We start from the raw sequence: 16,446 nt of genomic DNA on the forward strand, positions 1-16,446 counted from the left end.
GCTTATCAGGTTCATCTGATTGTTCTCAAAGTCATCATTTCAAACTGTGACCAAGTTCTGTAAGTTTATCTTCCCCTGTATGCAACTTTGTAATTCTTTCTTGGTTTGATGCCGTTTGTTTTTAAAAACCCGGCTTTATTGTGTGTAGTGCCTTTCATCACATCTAAGCAGCATTTACACCGAGTGTTCATTTACACATTGGGATGTCAGGCAAGTGACAGAAAACATTAGGAGCCATGCAGCGGACAGTAAACAGAACTGATACTGCACCCATGATGTCTGATGCCCAACTATTTTGTTATTGCATGACTGGCCAGTTCGAGTTTGGTTAGGGGCTTTGACTTACTCTCAGTTTTGTATTTTATGTAATACAATTTTTTGTCTTATCATGGATTATGAGTGGTGCTCTATACAGTAAATACTGGTACACTACATTGATTTGTGTTTCACTGCATTATTGCACGTGTGACTTTCTTTCTTTCTTTCTTTCTTTCTTTCTTTCTTTCTTTCTTTCTTTCTTTCTTTCTTTCTTTCTTTCTTTGCTCTGATGAAGCAATGCTGCTCTGCTGCTCTCTCTCTGCCCACATCTCGGTAGTGTTGAGCTTTAATGCACCACTGACTGAAGCCCACAGACCGTGCACTTTGGTTCATACAGAGTTTGGCAACCCATCAGCTTCCGGGCATTGTGCAGAGTCCCACCTATATATTAGATGCTGCGATAACCACCTCTCTTCATTTCCTGTTGTCAACAACATGTTCAAAGGGGGCAGCTTTCTGAGTAAGGAAGTGGGAAGGAGACCTATCAACACATCAGCAGTCTGCACAGCCTGCCATTTCTTGTTTTGCCTCTGCTCTTACTCAGCTGTCTGTTTGCTTTTGTTTCTGATCCATTATCATATGGGCTTTTGCTGCACTGCTTCTGACTTTTTTATTCAGACATTGGACATGCAGGTAACAATTTCACTGGACTATGTACATATGATGCCACAACTACCAATAATACATTGTTTTTATGTCTTGTTATTTTTCCAAGTAGTCTATTTTGCACCTGTCATACTGTTCACTTATGAAAGTTCCATTCACCAATTTTCTCAACACATCATTTCCATTACAGGCTCACGAGCAGTTGATTGCTACGTCAGCAGCGCTAGCAGCACAGCAGGAATCAACCCCAGATGTAACATTCATGCACAAACCCATGGCAGGTCAAACATTTATTTTACATAGCACATTTCACAGAGTCTACATACTCCTGACTAAATTAATATACATATATTTTGGATGATCGAGCAAACCAAAGTGTTCATGTATGTACAGTACAAGGAGAAAACATCTATCCGTTTCCACTCCTCCTCCAGTAAGCTTTGTTACCCTCCTCCTGAGTTTGGCCCCTGGAGCTTTGGCAGCAGGCTTCTTTTGTCCTACACCCAGGAGTACTTCCGGGCCATTAGAGTGGTCTGGAAGCACTTCCAGGTGAGGTGGAAGCCTGCCAAAGTAGGTCTCTGAGATCCCCATAGCACCCCCTGATGGAACCTACAGAACTCAACAGGGCTGTACCATGAAGCCCTATGGGAGCCCATGGTGCCACTGCAATACAGGGGGACTTCCATCTAATTATCTGGGTGAGATAATGCCCAGTACAGGTTCTCACCCCAGGTCCTTCCAGTATATAGGTGTCCCAGCCAGGCAAGGGTCCTGGCCTTCCACCTCCACACCTTTGAATGAAATCTTCATGTTTCTTGGCAATCTATCACTTGGAGTAACCTTCCATCCATCCATCCATCCATTATCCAACCTGCTATATCACTAACTACAAGGTCTCAGGGGGTCTGCTGGAGCCAATCACAGCCAACACAGGGCGCAAGGCAGGAAACAAACCCCAGGCAGGGCGCCAGCCCACCGCAGGGAGTAACCTTCATTTCACAAAACAATCATGCACTGACATGTTTCATGATGAAGCTGTTTTATTTGAAATTTATTAATACCTTGCAACAAAAGGAAAGACAATGTATTTGCTTTAGTGAACAGAATACAAAATTCAATGCAATTCAATTACAAAGGTTTCTTTACTAACCAATCAACATTTACAGTTGACTAATTAAAGAGGAGCTAAAAGACTGGAGTAATGGCTGCTGGATATGAGACTTTGCAGTCATATGTGAAATATAAATTACGCATTAGTCATTTCAAGCAGTAATATCCATATGCAACATTGGACATGTCTTGGTTATATTTTTTAATTGATTTAATGGGACCTTGATAAAAAAAGTATACATTTCTATATAAAACATTAATATTTCTGGATGATTCCACATTTTCGAATACTAGTGTATATGTATATCAATCATGATTGATTTGCCTTACACTACTTTATTAAGGTTTCTTTTTTTTTTAGATATTTATCCAGTCAATCTCACAAAATGCTATTTAAAGCCGTGAATCTTTATTTTATATGGGACATTTTACAGGGGATCTTGACATAGATACTACATTCAATCAATGCAGTATCAATAACAAAAAATGAAACAGCTTAATTATTGAGTACAAAGCAAACAGCAAGGTGATAAACTCGTCTTTATAGGGACTTTGGAGAATCACGAGCTTTCACACACTGAACATAACCTATCACAGTCTGCTTTTGATACTGAACGGCTGAATGCTGAAAATCTTTTTGTCTCTAAGTGGACAATAAAGGGATTAAACAGAAGTTGAATTACTATGGTGGAGGATATAAGTATCCTTGTTCATTTATTTCTGATTTATAAAGTTTTTAGAATTGACTGCTGACAAAGAATTGGCTGCCAAGAGTACATGAGAGTGTGAAGGATTGGTTTCACCTCCAGCATAAGACTGTTGTTACCTCCACTCAGTTCTACTAGGAGAAGCTCCATAATAAGTCTAAACTTGCTTCTGTGAAGGCATTGCTGGCTGGATAACAGAACAACAAGGGTACAGCAATGAAATTCACTACGGCTGTAGAAACTGAACTGCCAGAAAAAGTAGAGGATGACATTCCTCTCAGTTTGACTCAATTCCTATACCTTCTAAGAAGATACCCTGAAGGAAACAGCTCTCCAACTGAAAAAGATATTGGGTACCAGTCTTAATTCATTCAATTAACAAAAATACCCTTGAATAGTTAAATTAAAATGTACTCAAAATTAAATCACTTCATGAGACTAAAAAGTTATTTTTGAACTTCAAATGTTAGCTCTGTGACTCTCGGGCCCTGCCTTGGCACAAAATGTAAGTGCATAAACTGGCTCTTGGGTATTAGAGTAACATCACAATGTTGTTTTCCTTCATAAGCACTGCTTTGAATTCCCTAACCCCATATATCACCTCCATTGATTGATTATTTAGTATTAACTCCTACTGTATATCCAAGTGAGGTGGATGTGCTAACAAGAACAGGCTGCCTGACGGTCAATGAGCCTGAAGTTCACACAGATTTGAAGAATTCACTCTGTATTTACTTGTGTTCATATGAAAGCGGGTCCAGTATCTTTATTTTTACTGTAAGCCAAGAACACATTTATTTAATCACCAGTTAAAACATTGAGACAAAGGTATGAAAATAGAATATTTTGAAGTTAAAGCTGTTTCTTACAAATCCAATTAAGTGAGATCATGCATGATGTTTTCTGTGCTTTTAGCTTGGAAAGATAGACACAGTTTCTGCTGGGAGTTTCCACCAACTTGAATGAGAACCTAAAACAAAAAACAAAATAAAAACCTTAAAGTAAACATTTTAACGTACTGAGCATGGGTGCCACCTGCTCAGTAACATGGGGGTGGTGGCTACAACATATGTAGATAATAATCCAATAATAACCGCAGCAACAATAATAACAATCGTCAAACTGGTGTACACAAGGGATATGAACGTCACAGAACTAAAAATTAAATAATTCAAACAGCAAAAGGACTGCAGCTTTGGCTTTAAATGCATTGCTGAATATGTATACACTTGATATCTTCATTTTATTTGTATAAGATGTGATCACAGACTGAAAGTAAGTTTAAGAGCTCACTGGTGCAGTTACGTAAACTATGAAAACAACACAAATTAAAATTTCATGTTCATATAGTCACAAAGAATAGACAGAAGATAAATGAAATTTAGAAAAAAATGAAATTGTATATACACTATAACACCACTAACTTATTAAATATTCCTGAAAACTGTGGTCAGTGAATGGCTATGCTATAAAATAACAAGTTAAAAAATGTACACATGGCATGATGTAACATTTCTGAAAGTATACCCAGCAGAGTGCTATCCAGTAATTATCAAAAGAAAAACAAGTTACCCATCTAAATATTAATAATAGTTAAAGCCCAGTAATTCATTAAAATGAGACAAATAACTACGAACTTGGGAAGAAACTGATTTATTGTGCAATGGGAATACCAAAAATGACAATTATGTTAAAGATTTGAATTCCAGTTGAAAGGTACACAGAAGCAAAACTGACCTTTCAGAGATCAATAAACCATAATGCCAGCTCAGTCTGCTTTATATTGTACCACTACGTAACTCTTTCAGCACACGCAAACAGTAGTCTTGCCCTGTCCTTGCTATTTGCAGCACAATCAACCTCTTTGGGCACCATTAAAGCTGTATACCAAAGCACAGTTCTTGTTGCATGCCCAGTGGCTCTGATCAACTGCATTTCATGTCTAAACCCACAGCTTAGGGGAGCTGCACCTTTCAAATGTTACTAATTAGTTCAAACGTCATTTAGTCACAGGTTGATAACGTTGCTCTTTTACATTAATAGTTAATATTAATTCAATCAACTTATATATGCTTACATAATTGTTTTCCTCTTCCAATCATTTCCAGAAAAGTGACCATTTTTGTACTTTTATGGTTAACTTACCTAAACCAGCAGAAGAAGGGTGCTGCTGTATAAGGTGCCCTTTCCCTGGCATTATAAATTGGGATCCAAGCATCTGGCAGATGAGCAAAAGAGGAAAATGTACAAAATATACAAGTTGGTGTTACCCCTATCAGGGTAAAATTGAAGTTGCACAGATGTTTCTTTGTTTAAAGATAGACGTGTTTGCATATTCTCTAATGCTTTTCAATGACAGACTTTGCCATTTGAAAACTTTGTACAGGGTAATCTGTTTGAGATATCTCAATGAAAATTGAACTGTCTTGACAAATGTATTTGAAGAATAAGTGTGACAGATTTCATCAAAATCACTCCATGCGGGGCAGAGTTGTTTCCTGTGCACTTACAGACAGAATGACATGGCTATCACAGTTGGTGCTTCTTGAATTATATGCGGATAAACCTAAAAATTGGATTAAGATGGTTTGAAAAAAGAAGGATGGATGAAAAGAGTAATAAAATGACATTCTTATGTGAACTGCTGCATACAGCTTAGTAGGGTTATGATCTGTCAACCAAGTCAAAATAGAAATGTTTTAATCTAGAATATCATACTAAGTGTCTTAATTCCAATTTTGGTAGGGATTTTAGCTTTTTTAATTTAATTTTTTAGGCCTTTAATCACCATATACAATTTCTTGTATTAGGAATTTGTCATTTTTAACATACCCCAACTTACTCCGTAGAGAGTTTTTTGGGGGCCAGGATCAGCTATTTGTACGGCAATTCTGGAACAATTGCAGGTTAAGGGCCTTGCTCAAGGGCCCAACAGAGTAGTATTCCTTCTGTCACTGCCAGGATTCGGACTGGCAACCTTCAAATTACCAGCCCAGGTCCTTTAGCCACAGTGCCACCACTCTGCCTTGATAAATTGGCTGGCATAAACAGATTCAAAAAATGAATGAGTAAATAAATCCATTCAGGCATTTTGCAACACGCTAACTACAATTATAGGATAAAAAGAAACAAAAGGGTACAAGATAGGAACTAAGCCTGATTGGGTGCCAGATCATCATGTAATGCACCCACACATACCAACAAGTCTTCATATGAGATCAGTTTAGAGTCGACAACTCATAAAATATGCATGTCTTTGGTATGGTAGCAGAAAACCAGAATACCCAGAAAGAAACTCATGAGGAAATAGGGGGAAAATGCAAGCGACACACAGTGACTGAATGAGTGAATAAAAATAAAAAAGGTCAACCCTTTCATTTAGAATTGTGCAAAATGTACCCAGGGCAAGACCCAACCTGCGGGGACTGCCATCCAACTATACACAACACTAGGCCACATGTTTTGGGATTGCACTAAATTAACATCATTTTGCATCAAAATCTTTAGAAAGTTCTCAGACAGCCTCGGTGTGACAATCACTCCTAATCCATAAATTGACTTGAAACCACATTACTAACATGCAAATGTATCTCACTTAACTGGAAAAATTCCAGTTCACCTTCTATAACTCCATGGGTAAGTGACATTCTCTGTGATCTCAAATTAAAAAAAATAAATTTATGACATGGCAAGAATTCAATAATAAGCATGCTAGGCCTGTGATTGACTCTCGAATGTTTATTAATTGTTTCATTACTTTTAAAAATATAGTTATTTTTCTTTTTATCTGTGTCTGTCTTCTTATCTTTCTTGTATTGCTTTCTTTCCTTTGTATTTCTATTTTTCCTTTGTTTTGTCTGTATTCATTTCAAGGCAAATGTTGCATCTGTTATGTTATTACCAGTAACGCTTAAGCTGGCACTTAAGTTTTCAATTTGCCTCAAGAATGATTTAAAATATGAAGAGGTAGGGAAGTGATGGCGAAGGTGGTAGGGATGAGAATTGCGCCCATATGCATGTGCTGCACGGCCGCACTGCTGGCTCTGCTGAGAGTTGATTGTACAATAAAATAAAAAAATAAATAAAAAGAGGAATAACCTTGGAGGTCAATCATCACCCCAGAAGTGGAAAGTAGATGTCACGTAGTATATGTGTACTAAAAATCAGGTCAATAGATTAAATGGTTTGCGAGCTACAGGTGATTTAAAATCCTGGACAGAGAAATGGACAGCCACGTTAGCATATTATATATAAAGAAGAAGATTATAGGTTTGATTGAATAGAATGCCATTTTATTGCTTTAGTTTTCAGAAGTAAAATATTAAAAAAAAAGTCTAATCCTAAGATGTGATGGACAGTTACATTAACATGTAGGGTGGGAACATTAATTAAAGCAACTATTAAAGACAAAGCTGAGCAATACATATCAAGAACTGGTGTATTAGCAAATGGTCAACATGAATATAGGAGGGAAAATTATGGTTAGGAAGCAACAAAGCATTTGATCAGAGAAGTGCATATCATATCAATTATATTGATTTTTAAATGTTTGTGGCATGATACTTTAGCATGAGTGGTTTTTGGTTAAAGTAAAAAAAGTGGAATTTTAAGGCACGCTAAAGCAATGCACACAAAATTAGCGTAAACACTAAAAGGAAAAAGGCTATAGAGTTAGGAAAGACTTTAAATGGGAGGGGGCCATCTGGAATCGATTAATTTAAATATACCTGATCATAATAAAAACACAGCAAACAGACTGGAACAAGTTTGTAGATAACATTACACTAAATGGAATAGCAGCAGCAGCCAGGAGTCAGCAGAATGAACCTGTACAGAATTAAGACTTGGGGAGGTATGTGGCAAAGGCAGTTTAATGTAAAGAATTACAAAGTAAAAATTTTGCACATGCCTGTATAACAGAGGAGGTCAAAAGCATGAAAGTACACTGCATGAGAAGGACTTAACAGTCACAGTGGAGTTGTCATTGTCCACAAAGACACAGACTAGACGCTATAAAGAAGACTAAGGGTTGTTGGGTAAGACAGCACAATGCGTTAAGAACAACTTAAACTTATTGTATATCTTAAGATATACAATAAAATAAAATATTGTGAGGATTATATATATTATACAGTCTCCATTTATAAAATTGATGAAGCAGAGATAAGGAAAAGTACAGAGAAAAGACTTATTCAAAAAGTGAAAGGTTTGGGTTATAAGAAAAGATTGAAAATTCTCAATTTTTACACTCTGAGTAATTTGAGATTATGAAGTATCATGATAGAAATTATTCAAATTATGCTATAGAGGAACACAATTAAACAGTGTAGTAGATAGCATTACTTTAGGAACCTACAATTGTCCACTTTTTCTTAAAGAGATGGGTGAACAGAGATAGATGAACAATATTGAGCGGAATGGCTGGTTCTTATTAGATCACTTTGTATGGATTATTTTTCACTTTGACATTAAAAATTCTTTTTTCTGTTGATCAGTGTCAACAAAGCCAAAATAAATCCACTGTGATTCAATGTTGCAGAAGAACAAAAATGTAATTTCCTACAACTGAACAAGGGCTACTGGTTTGACTGATAACACTGTCAGAGTGCTCATAAATTATACAGTACATCCACAATTTTTCTGGATTTCACTTTTATATCAATAAGGTTTTTCACGTACAGCTACTGAACAAGGTTATTATAGTTTTGCCTTTTAATATTAGTTTTTATTTCTATATTTTTTCTGACCTTACTTGGAAATTCAGTTTAGTTTTAGTTTTCCTTCATCGTGTATTTTTAGTTTTAATTTAGTTTTTATTTTACAAAGACATTTCTGTTTTATTTTTATACATATTAGTTTCAGTTTTAGTTTTGGTAATTATGTAATGGTTAAAGAGCTACTATGGAGTTTAGCTTTGTGTCACACAGAACTGTAGACTTAATGTATTTGGATATGAGTTTAAGAGCTTACTACACTACATCGTTTACTATCTGGTTTTGCTTTTGTGTGATAAAAAAAGCATAATCAAAACCAGATACTGAATATGAACAATTTTAAACAATTTTATAATTTAAAAAATATTTTCTATATCATTTGTGTGAACAAAAATACGCTGACTGTTGACACTTTTTATCTTTTCGTTTTTTTGCCCAGCATGGGACAATTTGTAATAAAATATAGGTGAATTTTAAGGTTTGAGGGTTTTTTTTTATTCTAAATGTCTATAGCACGCAACATATCTTGCTCCAAGACAATGTGCTTATAATGAATGCCTTCAATATTGCATTTAAAAATCTACCATACTGAGATTTTTATTTTAAGCATCTGAGATTAGGAACAATATATACATTATGTAAACCTGTTTATCCAGAGCAGGATCACGGGAAACCTGGAGCCTACCCCAGCAAGTCTTTATGCAAGGCAGCAAAAATCCCTGGTATGCAATATGTATGATAGCTATTGTTAAGAACAAAACAAATATGATATTTCAACTATTTATTTTGAGAGAGAGAGAGAGAAAAATTGAAAAAAGGGGGACAAATTAATATATTTAAAATAAATACAAAACACATTAGTGTGTTTAGTTTTTCACCAGTTGGCAGACTCTCTTCACTTACCTACTAGTAGTTCAGTAGAGATGTTGCCAACTCAGGAATTTTACAAGGTATGTATTGCTTCATTGTTAAACAATGTTTTTAAAGCAGAAGTGATTGGTCAGTAACAATATGCTGATCTTGTATGATGACCTAGTCAGTCTCTCGATTGGTGCCATTTTATTTTGAAAAAAGATTTCTCCTGTGTGAAGTGGAAGGTGAATTATTGTCAACAAAACGCAGGCACCTGAGAAATAAACTGAAATGTTACTCACTCATGATTTTTCTGTCTATACGGTAAAGGTTTTGTTGACCAGCACATTCCGATTTCAGATGTTTCAATTACATTTTGATAAGAAGCGCAAAGAAAAGCAGCATGTAAATCGCTTTCTATTTCACATGCTTTATGTGCCTGTATTCAGCTTGCTCTGTCACCGCAAATGCTGTGTGAACACCCGCTCTCTGTCACCAGCCGCCGTTCACTGGATGAATATATGTGGCTAATGGTGAAGTACTTTCTGTTTTAGAGTTAAAAGTTACAAGGGTTAAAGACTAATGACAAGAGAATTCATTCGAAAACGAAAACTAAAAATATTTTTAGTGTATTATTATTTTATTTCAGTTAGTCTTTCCAGCTACTTTAATAGTTTCGTTTAGTTTTAGTTTCTCATTTCGGTTTTGTTAATTATTTTATTTCAGTTTACGAAAATGTTTTTTTTAATAATAGTTTCAGTTTTGATGTTAGTTTTTTTAACTATAGTAACCTTGCTACTGAAACATTTTTACATTTTTTTTCTTTCTTATGAAGAGTAGTATATCTGAATAAAAGGAGTCAAAGGCCTTTTGACACTCACGTTATTTTTCCTATTTACTTTCACAGAGTTTCAGGTATCTCAAATTGCATAACATTTTCTAAAATCAGTTTCATATTCTCCATATTTTTCTTATGAGAAGATATATAGAATTTCTGCCATGACTGAATCTATAATGGTATATTCATCTAAATAGTTTATCTAATATTCTAACATTTCACTGAAATATCTCTAATGATCTGTCTTGATATTATTTTCAATGTTTTTTTTGTATGGAAAACAACATTCCAAAAATAAACAACATACAGTAAATAAGAGTGAAATCAGGTAAAAATGTGGGCAAAACTGCTTTGTTCACAGCTTGCAAAGTGGGTATGAGCTGAACACGTTGAAACAGAGCTGTGTGTTTATGTTGTTGTTGTTAAGGATGATCAGACTGTTAAAGTGTCAGAAGGCTGGTGCATCAGTCCTCGCCACAGATCACAAGTCACTTGTGCTACAGTGGTAATAAAAAAAACACATGTAACCAACTGAACCATAGCTGTGTCCTTTTAAAGCACCTTAGAATGGCATTCACTATTGAAAAGTGCTACATAAACTAATGTCATATTTCAGTCTGCGTTTGATATTTCCCCTCTAGTAGTAGACACAAAGACCACTCACAGAACATCATTAGTGCTGTTGTTCAGCCATGTCCAATTCATGCTTCTGTTCCAAGTGACTCCTATCCACACCACTTTGTCTTCAATCTCACTTTGTAGGAAATGCTGAAGGTAAGAAATGCAAAATACGAGTGAGATGCTTTATTCAATGAAACAGTTACGGCTGTCCACTATATGACTGTGTGTCTTTGAGTTATATGAAGACTATGGTACTTTTAACAGGATTGTTCAATAAGTGTGAGGTTGGTAAAATATTCTTACAGTGTTGTTTGTAAGTTTACCAGAATGCTAAAGTTTCTTCATTCTGAGTATGAGAAAGCACATAAGTTAAACGAGTGAATGCATCAGGTGTGTTGTGTGCCGGAGAGAGAGAACTTATTCAATGCCTTCAGTCTTATTCCTTCACTTTGGTTAGATAGACAGAACTTTGTTTTATCTCAGGGGGTAATCTGGCTTTTTATAGAAGCTCTTTAAATTAATAAAAACATAAATGGGTAGAAGAATGAATAAATGAATAGATACATACATAAATAAACACATACTCTATGGTCAGATTACAGAGCACAATGGTCAAAAAGCAAGAAAATGTAAAAGAAAGAAAACATCCGACTTAGCAGTCCCAGTCACAGTGAGGCCTTATGCGAGCATATTGCTGTTGATATAAACGAGCCCCAGTTGTGTTTGCTGTGGTAAGAATAAACAACACAGAAATACATCTTATTGTTTAATACTAACACATTTTGTCACCTTACTTCGCAGATGTCTTATTGACAAATAAACCATTTGGACTGATTGACTTTCAAAATAAATTTAAATAAATTTAAAACATGAAAAGGACACCATCATACTGTGTGAGGACTATGCACTCGTCAATTAAGGAAGCAGAATCTGAGCATACCTCTGCAACGAAACTCAGCCACAGTCACAGTGTCCTTCGCTCAAATGTTGATGCAACATGTGTGCTCTAGGTCTGGTATCCTGAATGCCTTTTATGAAGGCAACCATTTTGTTGACTTTGGAATAAAGCTGTGACCCATCTAATGGATCACAGATATATTTGTTGTTCTTTCTGTCTTGAGCTTCTGTAAAGTTCTAATTTCCCCTTGGGGACAAATAATGTACATCTATCTATTTCCATTGTTAGCCTTTGTGCAGCATATTCACATATTATATCACTTGTGCACCATATGCTTTTGAAATCAATTTAGGTTTAAACTCTTTACAGTTTATGTGGAGAACAGAATACGGAAAGGTGAGAAACAGGTAATTAGGCAAATAACACTGGTCTCTACAGAAATCCCTTCCTTTAAAAAAACCAGTGCATTCATAGATTTGGGTGTGCTGAATCCATTAATAAAACTCAAATTTCTCTAAAACAAGCCATTTCCGCAAGGTATTGAATTAAATGACAAACACCATTTTGAAAAAAAAGTTGCTAATTTTTTTTAAAGTTACCTTTGTTTTATGGCATAAGTATTTTTCACACTCAGATTATTATTTGAGGTATATTTTGGCCTAAAAAATGACAGTCTTCCTTATTCTTGAAGTGGAAACAACCCAAAATCAAGCATGTGCTACATATCTTTTGCTCTCAATCAGTATTTCATTCTCTCCCTTTTTTTCCACCCAAATAGCAAGAAATTTATATTTGGGAGGTTAGAAAGATATCTTTTTATTGCCCACAAGAGATAACTTTTTGTTTAAATATTTTTTATGGAAATATGGGAGCCTTTCAGGGAAGCATCCTTCAAATCCAAGATGTACGACCTTGAGAAAAGAGTTTGGAAGACATTTGAAAACGTGTTTGACACAATCTGCCTACACTTGGTTGCAACATGTCCTTAAAAATCCACTTCCTACACTCTCATTTCAATTTTTTTTCCCCGACAACATGGGAATATTACTGATGAACATTGGGAAAGGTTCCACCGGGACATCGCTTAGATGGATAGACGTTACACAGGAAAGTGGAGTGAGTTGATGTTAGCTGTGAAAAACCTTCAGAGGATTATAAGAGAACAAAAACTACCAAGTAACTACTTTTTGTAAGTAAACATTACATTTAAAACAATTATATATATATAATTTATCATTCATGTTATATTCAAGTTTAATAATTAATTTTTAAAATATATTACACTTTTTTCTCCAAATTAATGTTTTTTTTTTATTTTAAACCTTCATCTTTGAAAAACTGGATAAGACAGAGCAATTCTGTTTCCAGTATTTGGACACAACACCCTCAGATCTATAAAGAACATCTATAATTTTTTTTTTAAAAGCCATTTTTTTGTTTTTTTGCACACCCAGTGTGACCCACTTTTTAAAATCAAAAGTGTAAGAATTTTTAAAATGCCATCTACTGCCATACACTGGCATTGCAAACTGCCTTAAGGTCAAATATTGTTGCGCCTCAAAGAGGTAAAAAAGCAGTAACAAATATGATAGATCACCTTATTCCAGAAAATATAATTTCCTTGAACTATTTGCTGAGTTTGAAAACAAACGTTTCAGCGGTCACAATGGAGTTGCTTTTTAAAACTAAGGAAAAACTTGACAAATAAAGAAAACAGACAAACGCATGAGGACTGACACTGTCTGTTTCTGGAGTTATTGGTTTCTGCTTTGTTTGTGTGAATACCAGATAGATAGAAAGCAAGACAGATGTAAAGGCACAATCCACTGTAAATCTCATAGATGGACAGACAAAAAGTTTCTCAGAAGTAAAGCTGGACCTGTATCTTCACACAGGAGCTCCTAATTTAAAGTTAACGACAACATAATTAGAAATAAAAGTTACGACTCTGGTTGCCCACATCAGATTCCCAAACCCAACACGTACGTCTGTGACAGACACGAATGACACTACTTTTTCCTTACCAGCTCTTTCATGTCATTAATCACAACAAGCTGAGCTCCCTGGGATGCACAGAATTCCAAGCTGGACAACCAGGTTTTATCTGTGAAGTTCTGAAAGTAGTAGCAGCTGCTCTTATATCTCACCCATCCTCTGGTACAATCTTGGCCTGGTTTATCCGAAAATTAAATCAGTAAATGATACAAAAACAGAATGTCAGTCATATGTGAAGCAAAACGAATTCTAAATTTAAAAAGGCTATATGAATATGAAATAAATTACCCTTTTCATTTGTTACATTAAATGTATGTTTCACATTTATATGTTTGTTTGTTTTTTGACAAACAGGTTTACAGTTTCAGTTATTCTGATTTATAATACAGCCACCGTCACTAGAAATTACTTTGTGGTGGTGCTCACTGTCATAGGACCTATACAGAGTAAAATAACAATCCAGCTTAGCTGAGCCTATAACTAATAATTTATTTCTATTTCAACGACTTACTTGGCTGTTCACGAAAAGTGATACCATTGGCAATGTACTCTGTAAATGTGACCAACAAGAAAAGTAGTATACAAACAAGAAATGCAATGTTACTTACTCTACTTAAGTCATCGTCACAGAATGATTTGGGAAAGTGTTACGACAGGACCAAACTTTTGACTTTTCATGTAAATTATTTAAGCGTCCCTGAATACGATTTGACCATTTTTAAAATGATGTTTGTATGTTTGTCAGTGTGTCAGGATGTGATGGGAGCCTCTTGATTTTGAGCCAAATTGTCCAGTAGATTTTATTCAACAAAGATGATCACTGTAAATATTCAGGTATATACTGTATATACATAGGGGAAATATTGTGACCCTGTCAAACTGATGAGTGCTCAACAGATTTACAACACAACTCTGAACTCTATTATTCCAGTCTGTGAATGTTACGTTACAGTATACAGTATGTTATGATCTGTAGCTGCATTGGGAAGTTTTTATAATAATAAAGTGAACCTGAAGGTTGCCACTTCAACTCCTTCTGCATCACTGTGTGATCCCTAGAAAGTCAGTTAATCAGCTTCTGATCCAAATGTAGACAATACGCAGAAATCGTACTGTGTAGTAGCATTCATTGAATTGTTCAGTGTTGAATAACAGCATCTATGGTGTATAACAGAAGTTGACTGCTGCAAAATATCTGAGATTATTTCTTAAATGCTAAAAAGTGTGCTATTATTTGTTAAACTAAAATCACGTGGAAGGTGCATACAACAATAAAAATAAAATTCTGAAATTCTGAAAAGCCCAAATCATTTCTGAGATGACCATTTTGCTTTGTTGCTGTTATTTTTTTTGAAAGAAGAGTTTTTTTCATCTGTATTTCATAAATTTGCATTTATTTATGTTATTATTATATTTATTACTTTTTCTTTCTCATTTTGTTCATTATTTCTTTGTATTTTTTCATGACCTTCTTGGGTAATGCACTTCGAACCAGATATCTTGTTTGAAAGTGTACCTTAGAAGTAAATGTTATGTTGTTATTGTTGTTGTGTTTTTTTTTTTAATGACACCTCTTCATTTTTTGGTTCCTGCCTACAAGTAAATTACAATAAATGTAAAAATAATTTGTTTAAATAATGAACTTGTCACCTGTTTTTGAATGCTGCAAATCCAAATTGCATGAACAATTCCTGCAGTCGTTTAATTCTTCATTTCCTAGTTAAAAGAACAATGACATCATTTTCTTTTCCTTCATATGCATTCATTTACTTAATCATATCTGACAGAGATAGAGATTTCTCAGCAATGATCTCAGCAATGATGAAGAGTCAGTTTTGCCAACAGAGCAAATTTGCCCCCTTTGTAACATTTACTATAAGCACTTAAACAGTTTGCTCACAATACGACTCTAAGCAGGCCCACTTGGCGGGATGTGAATGAGTGTGCCCTGTCACGGCTGGTGTACCACCCAGGGTTGGTTCTGCTGGTCTTGTGTTTAATGCTGTCAGCTGATGTGTATGATTGGGTTCTATAAATATTGGATGGATAAATGATATTTCACGTTTTAGTATCTTAAAATTATAGCACAATTTTTTTAAAAGCAGCAATGTTTAAGCAATGTTTTATTTAAGGGACAATAAATGGTAATCTTGTTCAAGACTTCTTCATTTAATTTCACATTTCAAACCAGAAACAACTTGCTCATCATCTAACCCCAATGTTTAACAGTACTGACATGTCACTAAGACTTTGTGAATTATAACTAAGGCACTGAACACAAAAGCATGAGGTTGCCAAACTTGGATTCATTATGTAACCCTCAGACAGAGAGACCTGACCTGCTAACAAACGTAAAAATCCAGTATGCGATCCTGTGCCACATTTTGGGGTGATGTTCGTCACAGAAATGTGTAAAGAATAAAGACAATTTGTCAGAGAAGGTGAATATTCAATAACCCCTGACTCACTACCTGACCCTTTGCGACATCTTAACATGTATATGTTTGGAAAAAATAAAGCCATATCTGTAAATCGGTTTAAAATGAGATTTTCTAGCTGTTTTGTAATTTAAGTCCATAACTACTGACATTTGAATGAGAGGCGTAGCCTGACAGCAGTCACGTACAAGAGATTTAGAAAGACTAATAATTGAAAGGATTTTAAGGTAACTGAACCTCACAACAGAAAGCCCATCCTTCCTTCCATTTTTAAATCCACTTTATCCAATTCAGGATCATGGGAGGTTGGAACCCAATCTAGCAGTGTTGATATAAGGTAGTAACCTAC

The 16,446-nt window shown here is 35.2% G+C and overlaps 1 protein-coding gene across 1 annotated transcript; it reads right to left on the bottom strand.

Annotated features, from left to right (window-relative positions):
- Nucleotides 1–2,384: 2,384 nt before the first annotated feature.
- On the bottom strand, nt 2,385–13,838 carry LOC127530086 (killer cell lectin-like receptor 8). Its single transcript, XM_051935955.1, has 3 exons — nt 13,689–13,838; nt 10,810–10,913; nt 2,385–3,711 (listed from the first exon to the last, which is right to left on the bottom strand). Exons 1-3 carry the CDS (start codon nt 13,698–13,700, stop codon nt 3,594–3,596), a joined length of 234 nt encoding a protein of 77 aa, XP_051791915.1. The 5' UTR covers nt 13,701–13,838; the 3' UTR covers nt 2,385–3,593.
- Between the last annotated feature and the right edge of the window lie 2,608 nt (nt 13,839–16,446).

The sequence above is a fragment of the Erpetoichthys calabaricus genome, chromosome 13, assembly GCF_900747795.2.
Source record: "Erpetoichthys calabaricus chromosome 13, fErpCal1.3, whole genome shotgun sequence".
NCBI lineage: Eukaryota > Metazoa > Chordata > Cladistia > Polypteriformes > Polypteridae > Erpetoichthys > Erpetoichthys calabaricus.